The 25,460-nt window shown below is 35.1% G+C and overlaps 2 protein-coding genes, 1 long non-coding RNA gene and 2 pseudogenes across 3 annotated transcripts; 1 reads left to right on the top strand and 4 right to left on the bottom strand.

The window, feature by feature from the left end:
- Nucleotides 1-2,201: 2,201 nt before the first annotated feature.
- On the bottom strand, nt 2,202-4,613 carry LOC123905262. The gene is made up of 4 exons (XM_045954877.1): nt 4,496-4,613; nt 3,425-3,516; nt 2,933-3,346; nt 2,202-2,678 (listed from the first exon to the last, which is right to left on the bottom strand). The coding sequence occupies exons 1-4, from the start codon at nt 4,611-4,613 to the stop codon at nt 2,337-2,339; spliced, it is 966 nt and encodes a 321-aa protein (XP_045810833.1). The 3' UTR covers nt 2,202-2,336.
- Nucleotides 4,614-5,429: 816 nt separating this feature from the next.
- Nucleotides 5,430-6,455, bottom strand: LOC123906402 (annotated as a pseudogene).
- Nucleotides 6,456-8,740: 2,285 nt separating this feature from the next.
- Nucleotides 8,741-14,450, bottom strand: LOC123905261 (annotated as a pseudogene).
- A 367-nt stretch (nt 14,451-14,817) lies between these two features.
- LOC123905260 lies at nt 14,818-21,386 on the bottom strand. Its single transcript, XM_045954876.1, has 4 exons — nt 21,197-21,386; nt 20,503-21,155; nt 15,471-15,756; nt 14,818-15,377 (listed from the first exon to the last, which is right to left on the bottom strand). Exons 1-4 carry the CDS (start codon nt 21,384-21,386, stop codon nt 14,818-14,820), a joined length of 1,689 nt encoding a protein of 562 aa, XP_045810832.1.
- Nucleotides 21,387-22,254: 868 nt separating this feature from the next.
- On the top strand, nt 22,255-25,126 carry LOC123906401. Its single transcript, XR_006808878.1, has 3 exons — nt 22,255-22,299; nt 22,399-22,626; nt 22,731-25,126. It is a non-coding gene; the product is annotated as an uncharacterized LOC123906401 (long non-coding RNA).
- The last annotated feature ends 334 nt before the right edge of the window (nt 25,127-25,460 follow it).

Here is a 25,460-nt window from a genome sequence, read left to right as displayed (position 1 = left end):
CCTTCCAAACATCCAAATACCTCAAACAATCAAAATCATGCCAATTTCTTGGGTTTTAAGCAACTTTCATAAACTTTTTCAACATGATCCAAACACATGCATATTTTTCATGAAATCAAGCTAGTGATTAACACATACAAAGTGATGATGAAGAACATCACACTCACATACAAAAGCTTAATCAAAAGTCTAAAAGAAATTGAGTGGGAGAGTTCGGGAATGGAGACATAGACAATCTCCCCTCTCCTTGCCACTCAAGAATCATGAATTCTAATCTCTTACCTTAAGCAAAGATGATGATCCAAGCCTTTCCTCTCCTCTCTTGCTCGTGATTCTCCTAGCCAAAACCCTAGCTTAGCTTTGCTCTTGCTCTTACTCACTCAAAACTCAAAGAAATGAATTGTGATACTATTCATGTGTTTGACTTGCTACTTATACTACTTTCCATTGTCATGAACCAAGCCCAAATGGCTTAGGCCCATTGCCTCTCACGCCCATTAAGCCCAAAACAAAGGTTCTCGCGTCTAATAACTTACGCTCGGCTAAATAATTATTCGCCGCTCACTAAAATAATAAAAGCCAATTAATAAATAAAATAACATTTAATAAAATATACGAATACGAAAAATGGGTCGTTACAAGAACCACCACCAGGATCAGATCGTTGGGAGACACCACCATTATCCAAAATAAGTTGGGAAGCACTACCATGAAGTGTATTGCTATCGTGGCTTCGAGTTTCTACAAATTGTAAATGGTTTGTTGTATTAGACATAGTTTGTGTAAAATGGACTGCAATGAAAGTTATGGAATACAGTTGAGTTTTTGAGTGCTATGCTCTTATAATCAATTATATCCATTATCAGGATCAAAAGAATACATATATAAGAGGACAATAGTTGAAAAACCTTGTGTAGAACCATGACCACCATCCAGTGCATTGATGTGGAGAGTACCACTGTGAACTGAATTGCTATGGCAGCTTGGTGTCCCAATAGCTCGCATAAGGTCGGATATATTAGACATAAGAAGAGAGATAAAAAGTGGATGAATACAATACACCATGAATTTCTAGTTGTCCATTCCCAAAGACTTACACCACCTTATGATTACAATATGCATCTTTAGTGTTTTGAATAGTATGTACTATTGCAAGGAAAAAACTAATTGGGTATATGGGTACTATTGTTATAGGGTCAATGTAGGGGGAATTACCATGATGATGCAAAGTCTCTCAAAGTCCTTCTATTGGGTGGTAATTTATACAAATTGATAGGAACAAACATTTGACTTGTGGTTACTTGTAGTGCAAGGAATCAAAGCTATGTTTTTTGGGAAATAGCAAATGCATCAATGATATCTATTTTTATAGGGTCAACATAGGAGGAATCACTATGATGATGCAAAGTCTATCAAAGTCCTTCCATTGGATGGCAATATATGTAAGTTGATTGGAAATAAAATATGTTTTCATGACAAAGTTATCTTAGCCAATAGTGTAATACTCGTGGTCTAAGGAAGCAATTGGGCAATTAGAATGTGAGTAATAAGATGAAACAAACAAACATTCATATGCACATCAATTATAAAATTCCAAAATAATAAGCATTTTAAGTGGACATAAGATTCTAGATTAATGGAAGAGTTAAGGAATGACATGATATCATGAATTACTATTCTATAGTGGTTTGCTTTTTTTTAATCAAGAGATCATCATTGAGAGCAAGAATTATACTATATAATGTACAATATGCATAGCATTATCAGCAAGTAATCCAAATTCAGAGTTTAACTCAATATAACTTGTATATGAGCATTCATAATGTTATCTAATAACATGATAAACTATATCAGGCCCTATGCATTTGCGTCTAGTAACATCTTCAAGTTACTGTACACTATCCATTCCATCCCCTAACCCTTATGAACACATGGCGTTACAAAGTGCAACAAATGCGTAAGAATAACCAAAATATAAGCCAAAGCCCAGTCCAACAGACTCAGCTGAGCTAAGCTTCAAACAAACATCAAGAAAAATGATGAGAGTTCCCCTGATTAGATCAAATTTTCAGCATACACAATGCAATAGTTGCATTGGTTTATCAATGACATATTGTAGATATATTGACACAACAGCTAGATATATAAATAGATTGATATTATAAAAAGCAATTGTTCAGGGGAAGCATTCAAACTACAACGATATTCAAGGTGAGTACAAAATAATACATCGCAAAAGTTATAACGATGTAGAGCAAGACAGTTATAATGTTATTACACCACAAAAGCCAAAAAAAAGCAAAGCAAATATGGTCCAAAGTTAGTCAATGGGGACTCTAAAGCATAAAATAATGCTGAGTTTGATGGATGAACTTTCTGTCGCCGGATTTGGAAGGAGCATGTAGGGTTGTTCGCACGCCAATGAAAGGAGAGAGCTTAAAGTATATGACCTTGTTGTTGGAAGCCTCGGTGACACCGAATTTGACGACCACACCGTCAGCAAGATGATGGATCTTACATATGTCACTCCACTGTCCAGATATTTTGCAAGTGGTCTTTGTACCGTCATCAAACCGAAGATGGCACTCTTTCCAAGTGTTCCCAATCCAATCAATCAATGTCAGCTGAGACTGCTCATCAGGAAGTGCATCTTTGCAAAAGCCACCCCATAAAAGAGTCTGTTGAACAATTAGTCAATAATTAGTTCATAAACATAACCAAGTAATAACATGGCAAAGAGAAAAGGCAAGTAAGATCATACATGTACAACCTAATTGGAATACAAAATTAGGATAGCACATGATATTCAAGGAAGCAGTCAACTTTGCCATTTATATGAACTTTAGTGAATAAACGTATAACCAAAAACCAACATAGCCATACATGCCAAGGAGAATAGACCAAACAAAATAGCATCCAAATAAAGACATACCAGATTCCCACTTGTGACATCAGCAACAGTCAATGTTTTTTCAAGCCTATGTGAGTAGACCTTTGGCATTACGAAGAAGGGTGTAGGTGCATCCCAAGTACCTGTCTGAAAACCTTCTTCTAACATGAGCTTATAGGGAGGATTAGTGAGAGGGCAAGTGATGGGGACTCCAGTGATATTTATAAGTTTGATATGGAAAAGGAAAGGATTAACGAATGTAAGGACAACCCAAGCACCAGCACTGATTTTGTAGAAATCTCGCAAGCGAGACCAGCCATGAGTGAAATAGATTCCCAACTTATCCCTTTCAACAACAACCTGAATTTGGTTGAGGTTAGTGTCCTGCAAAATCACAGTGTTGCCAATCACAGGTCCAATACAGCGGGCATAAATCCTTGGTAGTACTCCTCGACTCTGCACAATGAACACAACAATGGGTAGAGGAACAATGAAGAACAAAACAACAATAAAGATAAAAGATAACACACTCACATTCATTGGATCATACTCCATATAGCATGTTTTGGTCATCATAGCATTAGATCTCACATCGGCATGAAGCTTATCATACCGGTGTGTCATAACTGCACAACATACAAGAGTTATGTATAACAAACATTCAAATGCAAATTCTTTGAAACATAAGATGTATAAGAAACAACAAAACAATCCAACAAAACAATCATACCAAGTGTAAACCATGAGAATGATAAAAGATATAATCCAAATCGTTTATAAGGATAATAAAATCAAGGATCAAATAATCATGTGGTTATTAAGGCAATAACTTGAACAGAATTCAAATGAAAAAATGAATGAATGCAAACCAGAAGAACATAAAATGAACATCAATCTGCAGAACAAACATTCAAAAGAGGATATCACACAAACAATGGTAGTAAGCACAATCAACATTATTGACCAACAAAACTAATGTTCACACATTATGCTCTCTTTATTAAGTGTAGTGGTGGTACCAAATAAACTACTTTGATCAGCATTATTAACTTAGTGAGTTTGGTTAACAGACGGATCCTATGGTCTTAAATGTTAAGATATATAAGTGGACAGTGGTCACTTTCCTAAAGTCTAAAGTCTATGAATACATCTCAGGTATAGGGAAAATTTGGAGAACAAAGCTTTCAGAAGACACCAATTATGAATCCAAATAGTTGATAAGGATAATCAAGTCAAGTGTAAAATAATCACGATGACATTAATGCAATAACTTGAACAGGATTTAAGCGAACAAAATGACTGAATGCAAACCAGAAGGACATAAAATGAACATCAATTTGCAAAACAAACATTCAAAAGATGATAGGACACAAACGATGATAATAAGCACAATCAACATGATTGACCAGCAAAACCAGGAATCAGTACAAATAGGAACACAATGGAACGAAGACATGCAAGATAGGATAATCTTCATACGATTCAAATCGTTTTACCTAGTTACAAATCATAAAACCTAAAATAGGATGATGATAATAAGTAAAATGGAAACTATTGACCAGCAAAAAATCAGGAATCATTAAGAAAGGAAAATATATTATATACCTTCAAAAGCACCACGATCCGAGTGTTGCGAAGCACCCCTGCTACTCTCACCGCCACCATCGCATACACCAGACACATAGGTAGCGAACGCCTGAGCAATATCTGGAAGATTGGACATGATTTGGACGATGTTGAAAGGGTTAGTGAACGGATAGAGAGAAAGAGATGGAATCGGCGATTGGTGTGGAGGGGTATGGGAAAACGATATAATATAGCATTGATGGGTGTGATGGAATAGCAAGGATCAAGTTTACACGGTTTCAATGAATTCACATCCATTGCAATGATTACAGAGCGTTGGAATTGGTTCTTTTCTTTGGGAAACTAAAACTGCACAATGGAGGTAGCCGTAAAGTATACTTGTAGGAGGTGATAGGTTTGTATGCAGTTGAAGGCATAAAAAAGTTGCATGCAGTCCACTTGGCTAGTATAATATCACAACTAAATCCACAAGTACACTCTACCAAAAAATAATGATGATGAGCAAATATATTTGTTGGACATAAAATAAATCGGCTATAACAAAATTATACCAATTAGAACTGATAATTAATTGAGGAGACAATGACACGCAAAGAAATAATAGATCACGCGGCATAAAATAAACGAATATTTGTAATGTTTATTGAATAAATCATGTGAAACGTAAATTAGGAATAACTATCTATTTCATATGTTTATACGCATAATAACACTATAGCCTAATATCACGACTAACGTTGATGAGCAAATATATTTGGTGGGTATAAAATAAAGCAATCATATCAAAATTATAGCAATTAGAACCGATAATTAAGCGAGGAGACAACGACACGCAAAAAAAAAACAATAGATCACGCGGGATCAAATAAACGAATAATTATAATGTTTATTGAATAAATTATGCGAAATGTAAATTAAGAATAACCATATGTTACACAAAATATACTTAACATTATATATTTCGAAACACTTCCTTGTAAACCACATTCCGAGCTAAATCTGGATTTTCACCTGATTGATTAGCCACTAACACCTTCAAACCCTTATCTGAAGTTACCCTAGACAAAGCGACGTATAACTGGCCGTGGGAAAAGATTGGCTGAGAAAGATAAACCCCAACATGATTAAGAGACTGGCCTTGACTTTTGTTAATTGTCATGGCGAAACAAACATTGATTGGAAATTGTCGGCGCTGAAATCTGAAAGGAAGCCTCTTATCTGAAGGAATCAACGACAATCTCGGAATGAACACTCTTTCACCGATATGACTACCCGATATAATTAGTCCTTCAATAACGTAGGTTCCCATCTTTGTGACTATTAACCTCGTGCCATTGCACATCCCGGATGATTGGTCCATATTTCTCATGAGCATAATTGGGACACCAATTTTGAGCCTTATTTTATGATTTGGAATGCCGGAAGAAACAATAGTATTCAAGAACTCAGGAGTGTGTACATTGTCAGGGACATCAACAAAAGAATTCTAGTTACATGGAGAATCATAACTGAGATATACTTTTTCCTCACTTGGTATCACATCTAGAATGTATTCATTTATACTACTAACAACTGAATTCGTTGGAGCTAGAATTGCCCTTTGATGAAAAAATGATGAATCATTCATATTTTTAACCAAATCCGGGTACGTGCTTTGAACAATAGCTGCAAGAGAATCAGCACCACCATCAATCAACAAATCTTGTGGAATTTGGACCGCAATATACTCATCGTCTGCATGTCCGACACTTCCGTCACCAACTCCCAATATCCATTCCGAAAAATCCTTTCTCTTGTCAATATCGGAATCTGCACATCCTGACAGAAGTCTCATATTAGTTGTCAACGTCAGAACTTCACAATAAGACCAGAGATGGGAAGAATTTATTGCGGAGTGAACAATTTCATGCCTTGTTCCCTTAGGTATAACTGGGAGTATTTGGCGGAAATCTCCACCCAACACGACAACCTTCCCTCCAAACGGGAATCGTTTCTCTTGCATTATATCCGTCAAAGTACGATCTTTTTTGCAAAAATTAACTTTTTGCATAACAAATAAAATTAAGAGAATTTGACATTTTTTGTTTGTTGCAGATCATACATTCAACTTTTGTGTTGCACATCTATTTATAGGTTTAGTTAAGTGCTACTGTATATGTGTATTCATATTTTATTATGATACAAATTAAATAATATATACTTTATTTTTAATTGAATTATGTAATAGTTGTTTTACTTTCCTTTCCTTTACTTTTTTATTTATTCATTTTTTTTATTGATATACTTATTTTTATAATTTTTTATTTTAGGCTTTGGGTCATCATCTCTTACTCAAATGAACTGAACTGTGAGGTTGATGCTCTTCACATATATCCCTTTGGAATATTTTTAAAAGGTATGTACCCTTTAATTTTATTTGTTTTGTTTAAGTTTTTCTAATTCTGTCACTATTTATATGTCAATTGTGTGACTTAGATTTTGCCAAATCTCTTTTCATCAAATCTTTTGTGTGTTTTGAAATAGATTTATATGTTGTGCGGAGATATATCCTATTACTCATGTATATATAAATTTTAGATAGTTATTCTGTTACTCATGTAAAGTAAACCATAATCCTTAAACCAATAATATTTCTTCATTTAACCACTCACTTACTGTTCTGGTGAACACTCAAAGGGGGTTGTATTATTGATATTGGATTAAATAAATTACACAGCTTAGACTCAAAATAGGTCCATATGCCTGATTTTTGTAGAAAAAATGGAATCCTTTAACAACGAATGATCGGTGCTATTTATAGAGTATTCTTTCTTCTTCTCCAAGCTCCATTACCATGTTTTTCGGTCACCTCCTTACTCCTTCGTGAATAGCGCTGCTAGGGGTGGTTATTCTCCTCCTTACCCTCTATTCGGGTGGATCATGGGGGGTGGTTGTTATCCTCTTTCTCAAGAGTCATCGGAGTGGGAGATTATGGAGGAGATATTTTTCTTCGTTTGGCGCCATGACTTTTAGCTACTGGCGCCTTCGCAATTTGTCCCGCCATACCTTATTCAAAGTTGTGGGTTGGATCATTATTGGGCCACTTCTTATTGGGCCTATGCCAAATTTTCCTATCCACACCCGATCCACTTACAATGCCACATCACTTCTCCTTAGAAAATAAATCTTTTGAATCTCGGATTCTCTATTTTATTATTATTATTATTTTGATAATATTTAATGTTTCAGTTTTATGCAATTATAAAATAAAAACAATCGCATCACACCCGTGCATCGCACGGGTAAGGGTCTAGTTTATGCTAAAAAAATAGATGTGTCTTATGTTATGGTGAATTTGTTAATAAAATATTTTTGTTGCTACTAAAAGAATCAAGGATATCGTTGGTATTATGAAAAGTTCACACCGAAACTCATTTATTCTCTTTAAACTAAATTTATTATAAATAAGAAAACATATATTAAAATTTTAATTTTTTTATATTAAAATTTTAAAATCTTATATAAAAAAAAAGATAATAAAATTTTAAAAAAATTAATGTATCAATATATATTTAATAGTATTGTTTTAGAAAAAGAAAAAAGTACTGTACTGTATTGTTTTTTTTTTTTTTTTTTGAAAGATAGTACTACTGTATTGTTTTAGAGAACATAACTTTGTATGGGTTTATATATATCCGATTAATTTAGTTATTTTTTTTTACAATTTTTTTTTTGAACAAGTCAAAATGAGATATATATATATATATATATATATATATATATATATATATATATATATATATATATATATATATATATATATTAACAAGAACAGTCTTCTCAGCACAAGATGTGCTAAGATAGACTACCAAGGATGCAGTGAGTACGCGTATGCTATTAATCCAGGAATGGAAAATTGAAATCCTACTCATAAACAAAATTGAATAACATTAGTTGTAGATGAGAACAAATCAAACCAAAAAGGAAAATTTTCATTCACATGCAAATTTGTTCAATCATCATTCATATCAAATCAATCAGGATTCAATGCCAAAACTTGGGGTGTGTTTGTTTCAAGGTATGAAATTGCATTCCTTGGAATGATATTCCTAGGAATATTATTTCCAGGAATAACATTCCTACTCATGTGTTTGGTTAAAATTTAGATTTCCTGGGAATGTTTTTAAAATTTATATAAAATAAAAAATTGAAAAAATAAAAATGCAAATAAATGTGAGTGGTAGTGGGAAGTTATGAGAAGTTATAGGAAGTTGAGTTTTATTCTCATGGGAATGTTATATTCCCACCCTATTAGCATGGGAATAACAAGTGTAGAAGTTATGTGTAATTAACATTCCTGGGATTAAAAAATTCCTGGGAACAAATTTTCAAAACTTGAAACAAACATAGCAATGTTACATTCCAGATCTTATATTCCCATGAATAACATTACAAACCTTGAAACAAACACACCCTTGGTCCTATTGCTATATAAATACCACAAAATTCTACGTAAAAAGGACACACACACAGAGAAGAAAAGAGAAAAAAAACACGAAAAAAAATCACAGAGAAAAATCACACGCAAAAATGAGAGAACCAAAATTAAGACACAACAAGGAAGAAGCTTCAAACACTTCCACCTCCACCGGTCCTAGAAGTATCTCGCAGCAAAAATCGAAAAGAATCAAAGGGACGAAACGCAGAAGGAACAGACAGCGGAAGGACAGAGAAGCAAGGGAGTTCACTGCGTTCCTGGTTAGTATTCTTCTAAATTTGGTTTTTGATGTAAATCTCTATTTTTGTTGTCGCTGTGTATTTATATGTATTGGTAGAGTGATTTTCGTTTGATTTTGTGGCTGTATTCATGGTAATAATATAAAATAGTAGCGAATTTGAAATTGTTTTTGGGTAAAAAATTGTTGTGTGTTTATTTCGGGTTTTGAGGCTTAATCTGTGCTTAAAATTGATAAATAGGTGTTAAAAAGAAGTTTGGTTGCATTATGGACTTTTTTTGGGAATTTCGGGTTTTCTAGTGGTGGTTAACAGCGGCCGGCTCGGTGGCGCCGCCGCCGGATTCTGGGCGGTGCGGTGGTGGCTGGCCGGAAGGGATGAAGATTCATCCCTGTTCTTGAGAACTCAAGAACCCTAGGAGAGAAGTGAGAGAGACCGAGAGAGAGAAATTAAAGAAGAGAGAGAAAAAACTTGAAAAATGATAAATAAAAACAAGATTGATTATAGATTGGATCAAAACAAAATAATCTATATTCATAAAAATAGCAACAAAATAGACGAATACGATGAACTCAACAATTTCACTAAAAAAATTTGAAATAAAATAAAATAAAAGAAGAATACAATAAACAGATTATATACTTAAAAATAAAAATAAAATAGATTATAACTTATAAGAATATAAAAAAAAAACATAAACAATATACTATTAACTATTAATAATAATAATACAATAAAAGTTAATTACTATCAAACTAAATTATCAAAATTATTCCCAATCAAATTTCTAATTTTTCTTATTAAAATGGTATTGTTGGTATTATGAAAAGTCCACACCAAAATTCATGTATTTTCTTTATATATTGTATAGAAGTATAGTTAGATATACATTGAACCATTATTTGTGACGAATACATAAAAAATTGAATAATTTATCATTGATAATTATAATCAAATTTATATATTTACTAGCGGACCAGACAAGCGCGTTCCGTGTTTGCATGTGTCTAACTTATGTCCAAAAAAAAATGTCTTATGCTATGGTAAGTTTGTTAATAAAAAAAATTTATGCTAAAAAAATAGATGTGTCTTATGTTATGGTGAATTAGTTAATAAAATATTTTTGTTGCTACTAAAAGAATCAATGATATCGTTGGTATTATGAAAAGTTCACACCGAAACTCATTTATTCTCTTTAAACTAAATTTATTATAAATAAGAAAACATATATTAAAATTTTAATTTTTTTATATTAAAATTTTAAAATCTTATATAAAAAAAGGTAATAAAATTTTAAAAAATTAATGTATCAATATATATTTAATAGTATTGTTTTAGAAAAAGAAAAAAGTACTGTACTGTATTTTTTTTTTTTTTTTGAAAGATAGTACTACTGTATTGTTTTAGAGAACATAACTTTGTATGAGCTTATATATATCCGACTAATTTAGTTATTTTTGTTTACAAATTTTTTTTTTTTTTGAACAAGTCAAAATGAGATATATATAGGCAAAATTACACTGCAGATCCTTTATCTTATTTTTTTGTAACATTTTGGTCCTTTATCTTTTTTTTGTAACATTTTGGTCCTTTATCTTTTTTTTGTAACACTTTGGTCCTTTATTATTTTTTATTTGTAACATTTAGGTCCTTTATTTTTTATAAATAAATAAGATAAGGACCAAAGTGTCACAAAAAAAAGGACTAAAGTGTTACAAATAAAAACGATAAAAGACCAAAGTGTTACAAACAAAAGATAAAGGACCAAAATGTTACAAAAAAAAATAAAGGACCAAAATGTTACAAAAAAAATAAGATAAAGGACCTGCAGTGTAATTTTGCCGATATATATATATATATATTAACAAGAACAGTCTTCTCAGCACAAGATGTGCTAAGATAGACTACCAAAGTTTACAAATAGTCACAGAAAGAAATACAAGCAATCATATAAGGCCCAAACATAGCAAAGGACTAGACCACCAACTATGGTAGTTTAAGACTAAAGTAACACTCGTCGTCTTCAACCACCTATAAGAAAAGAGCTTGATCTTGTCCAACATCTGATGAAGAGTGCTAGTTGAACCTCTGAACAATCTATGATTTCTTTCCGTCCACACAACCCATACACTAGCAAGCCAAATGAGTTGCAAAAAAGACCGACGTGCTCTAGATCCACCAGCTGATAAAGTAAACTGAACAAAATGATCCCGGATAGAAGTGAAACCTGTCGATGAAATACCAATCCAAGAGCGAACTAAATCCCAAATAGAACAAAAAGTACTACAAAAGATGAATAAATGGTGGGTCGACTTGGCCGCCCCACAACCAGAAACACAATGATGAGTTGCAGAAGATAATATGCCTCGAGTGACAAGGTTTGACTTTGTAGGTAACCTATCACGCAATAATCGCCACGCAAAAATGGAAACCTTCAAGGGAACCTGAGGATGCCAAATGAGATGCTCCGCATCATCCACAATAATTGAATCCATAGTAGTCAGAAGCTGATAAGCGCCCCGGACAGTGTAGCCTGTATCAGGGTCTGGCTGCCACTGCCACCTATCCGAAGATTGTACCTGTAAAGAAATGACAGAGAGTAAAGACTGACACTCCCCCAATAACTCCTCCTCCCATGCCCTCAGCTGCCTCCTCCACACCCACGCCGCCCCATCCAACCCCCACCCTAAAGAAAACATCTCAGCCACCGTATGCGATTTGGTCTCAGCCAAAGCAAACAAACGCCCAAACCGCTCACAAAGAGGAGTCCCATCCAACCAAGGATCTGTCCAAAAAAGAGTATCGGGCCCATCTCCCACCCTCCTAACAACATGGTCACCAAACCACCTACCACCTGGCTCACCACCACCCTCCCTAATACTCACTATCTCTCGCCACCACAACGATCCACGCCTCCCTCCATCTCGTAATCTCCCTCCCTCTACTCCATACTGAGCCGCCAACACTCTATACCACAACCTTTCTCTATCCACTAACAACCTCCAACACCATTTACCTAAAAGAGCCAAATTAAACTCCATCAACTGCCTAACCCCCAAACCTCCATACGCCTTACGCAAACAAATAGTTTTCCAATTTACCCAAGCGATTTTCCTAAAATCCTCACCCCCTCCCCCCAAAAAAATTTAATTAAAAGAGATTCAATAGAAGAAATGATACATGAAGGAGCTTTGAAAATGGATAGCGCATAGACAGGTAGAGAGGTTAAGACAGACTTAAGTAAAACCAGACGACCACCAAAAGAAAGAAAACGACTCTTCCAACCAGATAATCTATTCTTTAAACGAGCCAACACCGGTTCCCAGAAAATCAGACGCCTCGAATCACCCCCAATAGGAAGACCCAAATAAAGAAAAGGAATATTTCCCACTTTACAACTCAGTGCAGCCGCAGCCTCGCCTAACCAGGAGACAGGGATATTCACCCCTACCAGCATACTTTTATTGAAATTAACCTTCAAGCCAGACATATTCTCAAACAACACCAAAGTAGCCCGCAATGCCCGAACATTAGCCCAACTTTTCTCCCCTAGCAGAAGGGTATCATCAGCATACTGGAGGTGCGACACTGAAGTCGAGTCACTCTCCCCAACCCTATACCCCGTAAAAAAGTTATGAGTCACCATAGCCTCCATCAGAATATTCAAACCCTCGGCAGCCAAAAGAAAAAGGAAAGGAGATAACGGATCTCCTTGTCTAAGGCCCCGTTCAAGAGGGAATTCATCCGTAGGGCTGCCATTAACAAGAACAGATGCAGTAGCGGTGCCCACGCACTCCCTTATCCACTTCCTCCAAAGGGTTGGGAACGCCATCCTCTCCATAACCGCTTCCAGATACCCCCAATCCACGGAATCATAGGCTTTCTCAAAATCCACCTTAAAGAGCATGAGTTCTTTTTTAGCCTTCCGAGCATCATCTACTACCTCATTTGCAATAAGAATACCGTCCAAAATTTGCCGATCCTTGACAAACGCCGTTTGAGACTCTGAAATGACACTACCAATAACGAGACGCAGCCTATTCGCCAAAACCTTTGCCAAAATCATGTACAGGCTGCCAACCAGCGAAATTGGCCGAAAGTCATTCAGCCGTTGAGGACTGTCGACCTTTGGGATCAGAGCGATGAAAGTAGAGTTGATACCCTTAGACAATTTACCATTCCTCTAAAAATCAGATATAAAACGCATAACATCACCCCGAAGTTCAGCCCAAAAATCCTTAATGAAACCAAAATTTATCCCGTCAGGGCCTGGGCTTTTATAACTATCACAGTCCCACACAGCAGATTTCACCTCTAACTCTGAGAAAGGCTTGGTGAGACTACTACCCTCAAAATGGTTCAGCCTTTTAAACAAAAGGTTATCCACCCCCGGTCTCTCCACATTGATTTTCCTGAAGTGATCCGCAAAATGGGTAAACACAACCTGCCAAATGGGGGACACTCCCTCTACTGTATTCCCACCCACTTGGATCACAGAAATAGCATTCCTTCGACGACGACCTGCCAAGACCGAGTGAAAATACTTAGAGTTTGCATCTCCCTCCTTGAGCCATAAGGAACGAAACTGTTGCCAACTAATGCTGGTATGCAGCCTAGATAGCGAGAAAATATCCGCAGTCGCTTCGTGAAGCTCTGCTATCTCATCTACTGACAGGTCCTCCTCTTCCCCCTTGTGATCCAACACTGACACCCGATCTTTCAAAGAGTCAATACGACTAGGCAAGTTTCAGACATGAGTCTTATGCCACTCTTTCAGGGCCCCTTTTATTAACTTAAACTTTTCCTTAAGCACAAACCCTCCCCAACCATCCACCTGGAATGAATTCCACTTCTCTCTCACAAACACTTTGTAACCCGGAACATCCTTCCAACACTTAAGCATCCTAGACAGACGGGGTCCCCAATCCTCCTCCGTCGCCGAGAGAACTAGAGGACAATGATCAGACAACCCCCTCAATTTGGCCACCTGCTTGCAATTGGGCCAAGTCAAGCACCACCCCTCCGAAAGAAGAAACCTATCAAGGCGACTCATCGAAAGACCATCCCCTTTAAACCAAGTAAACTTACGACCAATCAAGGGTAGATCGACTAAATTATTATCATCTATAAAGAGGTTAAAAGGAATATGATCTAAGCTGCGTTGACCCACCCTGGACGAACGACGTTCATCAACATGTTTTACCGCATTAAAGTCCCCACAAATGCACACCCTCTCCATCCCTACCACCTGTATACGCATCGATAAATAGTTGTTGCTTTGCTATATCATCACATGGCGCATAAACATTTGCCACCGAAAAATCTTCTCCAGTCTTAAGAAAACAGCCATGACACCACAACACATGATCCTGACTCTCAGTTGACCACATAACCACTTCAGAGGGATCCCAAATAGTTAGCAGCCCCCCCCCCCCCCCCCCCCCCCCCCCCCCGACGCCCCAACCGAAGGACGAAAAGAGAACTCATGAGACATACTACCCCAGAGATTCGAAGTAAGAAAAACATCACAGGATTGCAATTTAGTTTCCTGGAGACACAGAATAAAAGGTGTCAGGTCACCCACCAACTTACGCACCTCCTTCCTATTCTCTAACCCACCTAATCCTCTAATATTCCATGATACTATCTTCATGAGCCACACTCCCCCTACACACACCAAGAGCCCGCAATTCTAGCACACCGTATCTTGCCGAACTCCCCCCCTCATGATGTGGGCCGGGAAGCTCTTTCTTTCCTTTGTTCGCCCTAGAAAGAACCCGAAACATGTTCACATTATCTCCCTTAAACTTGACACCAATAGCCTTTCCTATCCCCCAAACATCATCCACTACCATCTGCTCACTCCCTTGCATAGCCACCCAATTCTGCCACTCATTATTAACAGAGGACGAAGACGAAGACTCGACGGAAGACGTTCGACGACTCACAGAACAAGATCGATTAATGTTATCCCCTCCTCTACGGCGCCGAACATGCTTTATTAAGATTTTGAGAACCTCACCACGGTCTTTGCTTGGCAGCCTAGCTACTTTTTTGATGTTGTGAAGCGGATGACGCAGCAACCCTCCTCCTTTCCTTTTCCTAGTGTCAAATTGCCTAACCTTTTGCTTCCTCGCAGCTAGCTTATCTCCCTTCTTCGCTTTCCCACTTGATGAAAAAATAACCCCTGCCTCCCCATGAGTCTGATCATGAAGTCAATCCAAACTCCACGGCCCCGAGATGACAGAACAGCTCGCCTTTGGAGGGCAAGAATTGGTACGTTTGCTTCGACACAACAATCTATCACTGCGACCAGTACCCTCGGCTTCTTTATGAATAAGAAAACGCTCATGTGAGTCGAGAATAGAAGGAGCAACACTGGATCTTAAATCCCGATCCTCACACTCTCCTTGTGTAATAGCCGGTGGCTCCGCACGATCACTGACCGGACTAAAAGAATCCACGATCCGTTCGGCCTCATTCGCAGTTTCCCCCTCACAAGATAGATTAATAACTGGCTTTCCCGCCTTCTCCGCCCCACTTTGATCAAGGCAAGCTTCGCCAACCTTGTCATACCCCAAATTTTGACTTCATGATTAGTGTTATATTATTTGCAATGCATTTCACTTTCAAATATTTAACTTAGTTCATTTGGTATTGATAAGAGAGTTTGAGGAGTTGCAAGTGTAGGATCATGAGTTCGAATCCCACTGGTGTCCTTTTTTCATTTTATTTTATTTCATTTTTTTTTATTAGTAAAAAAAAACACAAAAAAAATCAAGGGATAAGGATGCAGTGAGTACGCGTATGCTATTAATCCAGGAATGGAAAATTGAAATCCTACTCATAAACAAAATTGAATCACATTAGTTGTAGATGAGAACAAATCAAACCAAAAAGGAAAATTTTCATTCACTTGCAAATTTGTTCAATCATCATTCATATCAAATCAATCAGGATTCAATGCCAAAACTTGGTCCTATTGCTATATAAATACCACAGAATTCTACGTAAAAAGGACACACACACAGAGAAGAAAAGAGAAAAAAAAAACGAAAAAAAATCACAGAGAAAAATCACACGCAAAAAAGAGAGAACCAAAATTAAGACACAACAAGGAAGAAGCTTCAAACACTTCCACCTCCACCGGTCCTAGAAGTATCTCGCAGCAAAAATCGAAAAGAATCAAAAGGACGAAACGCAGAAGGAACAGACAGCGGAAGGACAGAGAAGCAAGGGAGTTCACTGCGTTCCTTGTTAGTATTCTTCTAAATTTGGTTTTTGATGTAAATCTCTATTTTTGTTGTCGTTGTGTATTTATATGTATTGGTAGAGTGATTTTCGTTTGATTTTGTGGCTGTATTCATGGTAATAATATGAAATAGTAGCGAATTTGAAATTGTTTTTGGGTAAAAAATTGTTGGGTGTTTATTTCGGGTTTTGAGGCTTAATCTGTGCTTAGAATTGATAAATAGGTGTTAAAAAGAGGTTTGGTTGCATTATGGATTTTTTTGGGAATTTCGGGTTTTCTGGTGGTGGTTAACGGCGGCCGGCTCGGTGGCGCCGCCGCCGGATTCTGGGCGGTGCGGTGGTGGCTGGCCGGAAGGGATGAAGATTCATCCCTGTTCTTGAGAACTCAAGAACCCTAGGAGAGAAGTGAGAGAGACCGAGAGAGAGAAATTAAAGAAGAGAGAGAAAAAACTGGAAAAATGATAAATAAAAACAAAATTGATTATAGATTGGATCAAAACAAAATAATCTATATTCATAAAAATAGCAACAAAATAGACGAATACGATGAACTCAACAATTTCACTAAAAAAAATTTGAAATAAAATAAAATAAAAGAAGAATACAATAAACAAATTATATACTTAAAAATAAAAATAAAATAGATTATAACTTATAAGAATATAAAAATTGAAACATAAACAATATTTTTCATATAAAAAAAACATAAACAATTAACTATTAATAATAATAATACAATAAAAGTTAATTACTATCAAACTAAATTATCGAAATTATTCCCAATCAAATTTCTAATTTTTCTTATTAAAAAACTAGCGGGTCAGGCAGGCGCGTGTCTAACTTATGTCAAAAAAAAAAATGTCTTATGCTATGGTCAGTTTCTTAATAAGAGATTTTTGCTGCTAAAAAAAATAAGATGTGTCTTATAATATGGTGAGTTTGTTAATAAAAGATTTTTGTTACTACTAAAAAAAATCAATGGTATTGTTGGTATTATTAAAAGTCCACACCAAAATTCATGTATTTTCTTTATATATTGTATAGAAGTATAAGTAGATATACATTGAACCATTATTTGTGACGAATACATAAAAAATTGAATAATTTATCATTGATAATTATAATCAAATTTATATATTTACTAGCGGACCAGACAAGCGTGTTCCGTGTTTGCATGTGTCTAACTTATGTCCAAAAAAAAAATGTCTTATGTTATGGTAAGTTTGTTAATAAAAAAAATTTATGCTAAAAAAATAGATGTGTCTTATGTTATGGTGAATTTGTTAATAAAATATTTTTGTTGCTACTAAAAGAATCAAGGATATCGTTGGTATTATGAAAAGTTCACACCGAAACTCATTTATTCTCTTTAAACTAAATTTATTATAAATAAGAAAACATATATTAAAATTTTAATTTTTTTATATTAAAATTTTAAAATCTTATATAAAAAAAAAGATAATAAAATTTTAAAAAATTAATGTATCAATATATATTTAATAGTATTGTTTTATAAAAAGAAAAAAAGTACTGTACTGTAGTGTTTTTTTTTTTTTGAAAGATAGTACTACTGTATTGTTTTAGAGAACATAACTTTGTATGAGCTTATATATATCCGATTAATTTAGTTATTTTTTTTTTTTTTGAACAAGTCAAAATGAGATATATATATATATATATATATATATATATATATATATATATATATATATATATATATATATATATATATATATATATATATATATATATATATATATATATATATATATATATATATTAACAAGAACAGTCTTCTCAGCACAAGATGTGCTAAGATAGACTACCAAGGATGCAGTGAGTACGCGTATGCTATTAATCCAGGAATGGAAAATTGAAATCCTACTCATAAACAAAATTGAATCACATTAGTTGTAGATGAGAACAAATCAAACCAAAAAGGAAAATTTTCATTCACTTGCAAATTTGTTCAATCATCATTCATATCAAATCAATCAGGATTCAATGCCAAAACTTGGTCCTATTGCTATATAAATACCACAGAATTCTACGTAAAAAGGACACACACACAGAGAAGAAAAGAGAAAAAAAAACACGAAAAAAAATCACAGAGAAAAATCACACGCAAAAAAGAGAGAACCAAAATGAAGACACAACAAGGAAGAAGCTTCAAACACTTCCACCTCCACCGGTCCTAGAAGTATCTCGCAGCAAAAATCGAAAAGAATCAAAAGGACGAAACGCAGAAGGAACAGACAGCGGAAGGACAGAGAAGCAAGGGAGTTCACTGAGTTCATGGTTAGTATTCTTCTAAATTTGGTTTTTGATGTAAACCTCTATTTTTGTTGTCGCTGTGTATTTATATGTATTGGTAGAGTGATTTTCGTTTGATTTTGTGGCTGTATTCATGGTAATAATATAAAATAGTAGCGGATTTGAAATTGTTTTTGGGTAAAAAATTGTTGGGTGTTTATTTCGGGTTTTGAGGCTTAATCTGTGCTTAGAATTGATAAATAGGTGTTAAAAAGAGGTTTGGTTGCATTATGGATTTTTTTGGGAATTTCGGGTTTTCTGGTGGTGGTTAACGGCGGCCGGCTCGGTGGCGCCGCCGCCGGATTCTGGGCGGTGCGGTGGTGGCTGACCGGAAGGGATGAAGATTCATCCCTGTTCTTGAGAACTCAAGAACCCTAGGAGAGAAGTGAGAGAGACCGAGAGAGAGAAGTTAAAGAAGAGAGAGAAAAAACTGGAAAAATGAGTTATCCTCGGTGGTTTGGTGTATTTATAGGCCCAGATCCTGTGTCACGCGCACACAGTACGCGGTTATCATCCTGACCGTTTGATCACACCAGACAGCTCACCATCACCCATCTGCGATCTCATCAGGGCTGTCTGATTAATCAGACAGCCCAGATCCCTTCCCTCTATTTTTTGTTTGTCCAGCGCCTCTGGGCCCTTCCCGGGTTGGGCCTTCTAAGTCTGTTGCTATACGCACCCCCAGTGATGTACAATCTGTGAAATTTTATTTATTTACTTATTTTTTTATTTTTTTATTTTATTTTATTTTATTTTATTTTTTTATTTACTTATATTTTTACCCTTTTCATTTGTTTATCTAATTTGTTTAATTTAAGTTCAAATATAGTAAAAAACGCAAAAAAATAAATCATTTGTAATGTCAAATATCTGAATAAACTTAAATAATTTGGATTGAAAAGGGGACCGGCGGATGTACATCCGCTCATACCTCAAATGACCGAATGCTGGCCATGCGCCTTGCCTACCGGTTGTTTGTCTTCCATAACTTAAAATCAATCTCAATTCATCAAATTTCACTCTTTTTGCGGTCATGCACGCTCAATTTTTTTTTCTCAAGCGGGTACCATCTTTCAAGCACGAGTCTTTTTTTTAGTTAAAACAAACTTTTTACCCAAGCGCGGTTAAAACTTTTTTTTTTCAATAATTAAAATCAACCAACCAACAATTATTTTCTACCAGAACTACAGGGCTTTGAGTTTCCCATCGCACCAGGGAATACGTAGGAGCAGGATTCAACATCTTGTCGAGCCCACTAATAAAAAACTAACATTTTTCCCCTCTTGTAAATAATTCTTATAATTAATAAAAGCAAGCAAATAAATTAAAACACTCTTTTAACCCTAAAATTAACGCGAAGGTTCCCGTTGAGTACAACGGATGTGAGGGGTGCTAATACCTTCCCCTCGCATAATCGACTCCTGAACCCGGAAATGGTTGCGACAACCATCTTTCCATTCTTTCAAGGTTTTATCGATATTTTCCTCTTCGTTTGGGAATAAATAAAATTCGGTGGCGACTTTACTGTCTAAGCGAGCGATTTACGCTCGCGCATTTTTCCACCCGCTTCAAACCTCTTTCTCCAGCCCCTCCGCAAAACTCTCAACTATAACGTCGACATTACGCCGGACTTCTAGGTCAACGTACCCTTCTCCCAAATCAGATTGAGTTTCCTCGGACCCGCACTCTTCCTCAAAAAGACAAATGTCCTCCCCCAAAGCATACCCCTATTCCTCCATTATGTTAACCTCCACCTGAGTGCCATCCACCAAAACAGTCACAACCTTCTTAATTATCTCTAGATCGGGCGTGGCTATAAGAACCCGAGCGAAGTCCAGTCTGTCACTATCAGCGGAACAACTATCCGCACGTAGGAAACTTCCACAGTCAAAAACACAAAGCTTGAAAAAGTCAACATTCCAAGCATGCAGCGGGATACCATACAAACGAACCCACACACCTCTCCGATAGGGCATTACAGCCTCTCCCCAACGTACCCAGTTTGAAAAAACGAGACTGAAAAATTCTTTAGCTCCCTTCACAATTGGCAAAACATCTACTCCCTCGGAGCTTCTAACAAAAACTTTGTCAGCCCCCATGGGGATAATAACGAGATCGCCAAAACCTGCGTCAGATATTCTGTTCTGGATCAGAGGGATTGCTTCACCATTTAACACTGTCCCTACCAACCCATTTTTAACCCACTTAATATCATCTGACTTCGTTCGATAATTTCGCATGAGAATCTTTCCCCCTATCTCCTTCTCAGAATCCTTAGATAGCTCCCCGATGTTCTGATCAGCTTTCCTAACTCCCTGCTCCTTACTAGCTCCAAGCTTGACGAGAACTTCCCCCACCCGCACACATTCCGGATGACCAGAGCCCTCTGCACACCTTCCCCCTGAAACAAAGACTCCGTCCCTAAGGTATTGCCAACACCACCGTCAGAAGAGACAAGCTTCGCGGGAACTTTGGAACCGTCCTTCTTAGAAAGTTCAAAAGATCCCTTCAACAGGTCAACCTTTTTCTTCTCAGAATACTTCTCCTCCCCCGTATAATGACGATCGAAAATGGCCACACTGGCGCGAACACGGTAGTGTCCGAACCAAACATTGTTAAGGGCCTTCGTCATCTTCGTAACATCTTTTACTTTATAGAATTTTACAAATCCATAGGGTTCGCCGTATCTATTCGTTTTTTTTGTGACAAAAACATCCTCCAAAATACCACATACTTCAAAACCTTTTCTGAGAAGGTGCAGGGAGCCCTCCTTCAAATCAAGAAAACATATATTAAAATTTTAATTTTTTTATATTAAAATTTTAAAATCTTATATAAAAAAAAGATAATAAAATTTTAAAAAATTAATGTATCAATATATATTTAATAGTATTGTTTTAGAAAACGAAAAAAGTACTGTATTTTTTTTTTTTGAAAGATAGTACTACTGTATTGTTTTAGAGAACATAACTTTGTATGAGCTTATATATATCCGATTACTGTAGTTATTTTTTTTTACAAATTAATTTGTATATATCCAACATTCAATCCAACAAATAAGTACAAAGTTTTTTTTTTATACAAAGATTTTTTTTCTTCTGTTTTTTTAAATTTTTTTTTGAGAAGATCTTTTTTTTTTTATTTTTTTTAAATCTTTTTTTGAGAAAGAGTCAATTAAATCTCTCTAATTAAATGACACCTAAGAAATTTTCATGAGAATGCACGAGAGAGCTCCGTGAGAATCTCGCTATGTATATAATAGAGATTTATTATAAAAAAAAGAAACAAATATTAAAATTTTAATTTTTTTATAATAAAATTTTGAAATCTTATAAAAAAAAAGATAATAAAATTTTAAAAAATTAATGTATCAATATATATTTACTAGTATTGTAAGGTCCATCGATTCGTAAAAAAAAAAAAGGTCCAAGGATATCTTATCCAACGTTTGTATTTTTAAATTGCATATAAACCGCCTCTGCTATCATTCAAGTCTTCCTCATCATTCAAGAGCTCGTCAAAGGAGCACGCTCTATATTTCTCTCGTTTGTTCTTCATCCTAAATTCTTAATTACTACTTTGTTGATAATCTTGAATTTTTTCATTGCACAGTTTTGATTGTTCTTCTTCTTCTTCTTCTTCAGATCGGCTTCTCAAACTCGTTTAAATGACTCGATTTTAGGGTTTGCAGTTCTTGATTTCTTCAATGTCATGGATATCGTTGTTGAATTGCGTTTTCATATGCTATTTTCGGATTATAGATATCAAGAATTTCACAATTCTTCAATGGTTAATCGAGATTTGCGTTTATAGATTTTGCAGCAAGCTGAAACGTTTTAAGGTTCTTGATTCGATTTTCTTCAATCAGATAGGTAAATCAATTTTCTTCAATGAGTGTCCTTCTTTATGGTTTTTATTTTTTCTTTGGCCTTGATGCAAGATAATCGAATTGAACCTTGAATGTGTTTTTCTGCAGCATGATTCTTCAATAACTTTCTTATGGAGCCTCTGGTTTGTTGTGATTTGGTGATCTCTAATAAAAAAAATATTCTTTTAATCTTTTTTCATCAATTAAACTTATTCTTATTCTCACGGTGTATATTTCTTGATTTCTTGATATGTTGGCCAGATTCTGTGCTCCGTGGTTGCTTAATATCATATTGTAGGCATCAAGAATCAGAATTTTACACGACATTTTTATGAATCTTTTACTTATCAGTCATTAGGAATTATTATTTGTATAAATTTATTGATATAATTCTTCTGTTAGATAATAGATAATTGAGACGTGCATTGTTGGTTTTGCAGTGAACTGAAGTCCCAATAGCAATTCTTGATTGAATGGATATGGAAAGAGAACAATCAGATAGATAAATTGAATTTCTTCGATGAATCGTTCTTTTTAAATTTTTATTTATTGGCTTTGATGCAAAATAAATGAATTGAACTTTGAACGTGTTTTCTGCAGCTTGGTTGTCAAAATACTGACTTGCTTCATAGCATGGTGCCTCGAGATTTGGTTTGGCGATCTTTAGTAAAAACATTTGTTTCAACCTTTCTTTATTGATTCTTATATCATATTTCTTGATTTGGTATTTACTATTTGGTTCTTTGGTAGAAGATATGATTTAAAATTCTCGATTCTAAAGTTTGCTTGTTCTTGTGTTCAATTTTCTTTTGTTTCTTGATTCCTTGATATGTTGATTTGTTGGCCAGGTTGTGTTTTCCATGATTGCTTAATCAGTGTTGCTATAAAGTAGAACAAGAGATTGTTAGTGATATATGCTTTTTCCGTATTGTAGATAACAAGAAATTGACACAATCATCACTTCTCTTAACTCTTCTTTTCAATCGGTTATCAAGATTATTTGTCTAAATTTTGTATATAATTCTTCATAATTGGATAATCAAGATACACTTTATCCATTTTGCAGTTATATTCTAGCAACATAAGAATGGAGAATGACACCAATAGATAAATCAGTTTTTTCATTGAGTTGTTCTTCATTTTTTTTTTTTGGCTCAAAATATATGAATTGAAGTTTGAAACTGTTTTCTCTCTAGCGTGATTTGTCAAATTAATAAAATTCTACAAAGCATGGAGCCTATCATTTTTGATTTGGTAATATCTATAAAATTCTTTTCTGTTTTAAAATTTCTTCATCCAATCTGAGAGTATATAGATGTTGATTTTTTATTTACATTTTGGTGTTTCAGGAGAAGTAATCAGTGAACATAGGATTTCTTAGGTTTCTATATCTCCCTCTTCTGTGATTTTCATGTGTTGCGTTCTTATTCTTGTTGATTATTTTGTTCTCTTAATTCTGAAGTTTGATTGGTTTATTGTTGGTTTCAATTTTGGAGTTTGTTGTTCTTATTTTAATTTTAATGATCTGGTTGTTGTGTTTGTTAGAGTTTCATTTACTATTCTTCTAACTCCTCATTAGTAACAAATATTATACCATGTAAACTGGTGTTCTGCCTTTAATTTGTTGGCAGAATGCTGGAGTTCTCATTTAAATTTTCTGTTTTAAGGTGTTTCCAATTGTGTATCAGTTATTCTCTGTTGGCAAACTTCATTTTCATTTCAGTTATTCTCTGTGTTTTAGTGTCCAGTCTTTTTTGTTTTCATTCCATGGTTGTTACGTGCGAGAGATATTGATGTGCGAGTAGGGTTGCTGGTTTTATCTGAATAGTTCAGCTCACTACTGTTTCCTTATATTAATGTTTCTGTATGACATCTTTCTGTATTACACGATTCTGGAAAAGTTGGGACAACTTTGTGATACTGTATTTGTGATATGCTGATCAGAGGCTTGGTTTAGAGAATTATGCTAATCTTTTGTCTTTTTTTCTTCTTTTTTTCTACTACTATTTGCCACACTACCCCATCATTGTACTGTTTTCTTATATTTAGGTTTTTGACATATAATTGACAGTGCGAAAGTTTACTCAATTCTGAAAAAAGTGGACAGAGCTTTGTGTGGTTTTTTTCTAGCCGTGATCTAAACGTCTTGATATGAAGGTGTCCCTTGCTAGTTTAGCAGTTTTTGCATCAGGAATGTGAGTGTGTAACATACAAGATTCTGAGCCTTTTGAATTTAATGGCTTTTGTTTCTTCCTTGAATGTAGATGTCCATCTCTTTCTTGGATAATCAAGATATACACGTCTGTTTTGCAGTAAGCTGATGTTTAGACATCTAGAACATTGGGATACTTCATAGAATGGATAAGAAAGGAAGGTCAAGTTAAATCTAATTGCTTCAACATGTTGTTCTTTTCAGTTGGAGGGTGATAAATCCAATTACTTCATCATGGTGTTCTTTTCTGTTTTGGTCTTTGTGATTAAGAAAAGACATATACAAATTGAATTGCGAGTCTTTTTCTTTTCAGTATATTGATTCTTAGTTCATATATATATATATATATTTTTTTTTAGTAGTTATTTTCCTCTTTGTTGTTGCAGGAATAAACACACAATCTCTTATGGTTCTGTCTTCCTCTTGTTTGATCTTTAAGTTTTGTATTCTCAGTTCTGTATCTTTTTGTTGAGGTTTGATTTGGTTCTTGCTGGTTTGATCTTGGAGGTTGCTGTTCTTATTTTAATGACCTACTGTATTAACGTATCAATTTTCTTCAATGAGTGTCCTTCTTTGTTGTTTTTATTTTTTCTTGGGTTTGATGCAAGATAAATGAATTGAATTGT

The sequence above is a fragment of the Trifolium pratense genome, linkage group LG2 (genome assembly GCF_020283565.1).
Source record: "Trifolium pratense cultivar HEN17-A07 linkage group LG2, ARS_RC_1.1, whole genome shotgun sequence".
In the NCBI taxonomy this organism is placed as follows: domain Eukaryota; kingdom Viridiplantae; phylum Streptophyta; class Magnoliopsida; order Fabales; family Fabaceae; genus Trifolium; species Trifolium pratense.
The sequence above is the reverse complement of the archived record's forward strand: the minus strand, read 5'-3'. Positions and strand labels throughout refer to the sequence as shown.

Coding starts and splice junctions, on each gene's coding strand:
- LOC123905260 (XM_045954876.1), bottom strand. CDS start 21,386: ATGACGAAGGCCCTTAACAATGTTTGGTTCGGACACTACCGTGTTCGC. Junction 21,156..21,196: donor GAAGCTTGTCTCTTCTGACG/GTGGTGTTGGCA, acceptor TCTTTGTTTCAG/GGGGAAGGTGTGCAGAGGGC. Junction 15,378..15,470: donor ATTGTTGTGTCGAAGCAAAC/GTACCAATTCTT, acceptor ATGGGGAGGCAG/GGGTTATTTTTTCATCAAGT.
- LOC123905262 (XM_045954877.1), bottom strand. CDS start 4,613: ATGTCCAATCTTCCAGATATTGCTCAGGCGTTCGCTACCTATGTGTCT. Junction 3,347..3,424: donor TGGAGTATGATCCAATGAAT/GTGAGTGTGTTA, acceptor TTCATTGTGCAG/AGTCGAGGAGTACTACCAAG. Junction 2,679..2,932: donor ATGTCACAAGTGGGAATCTG/GTATGTCTTTAT, acceptor ATTGTTCAACAG/ACTCTTTTATGGGGTGGCTT.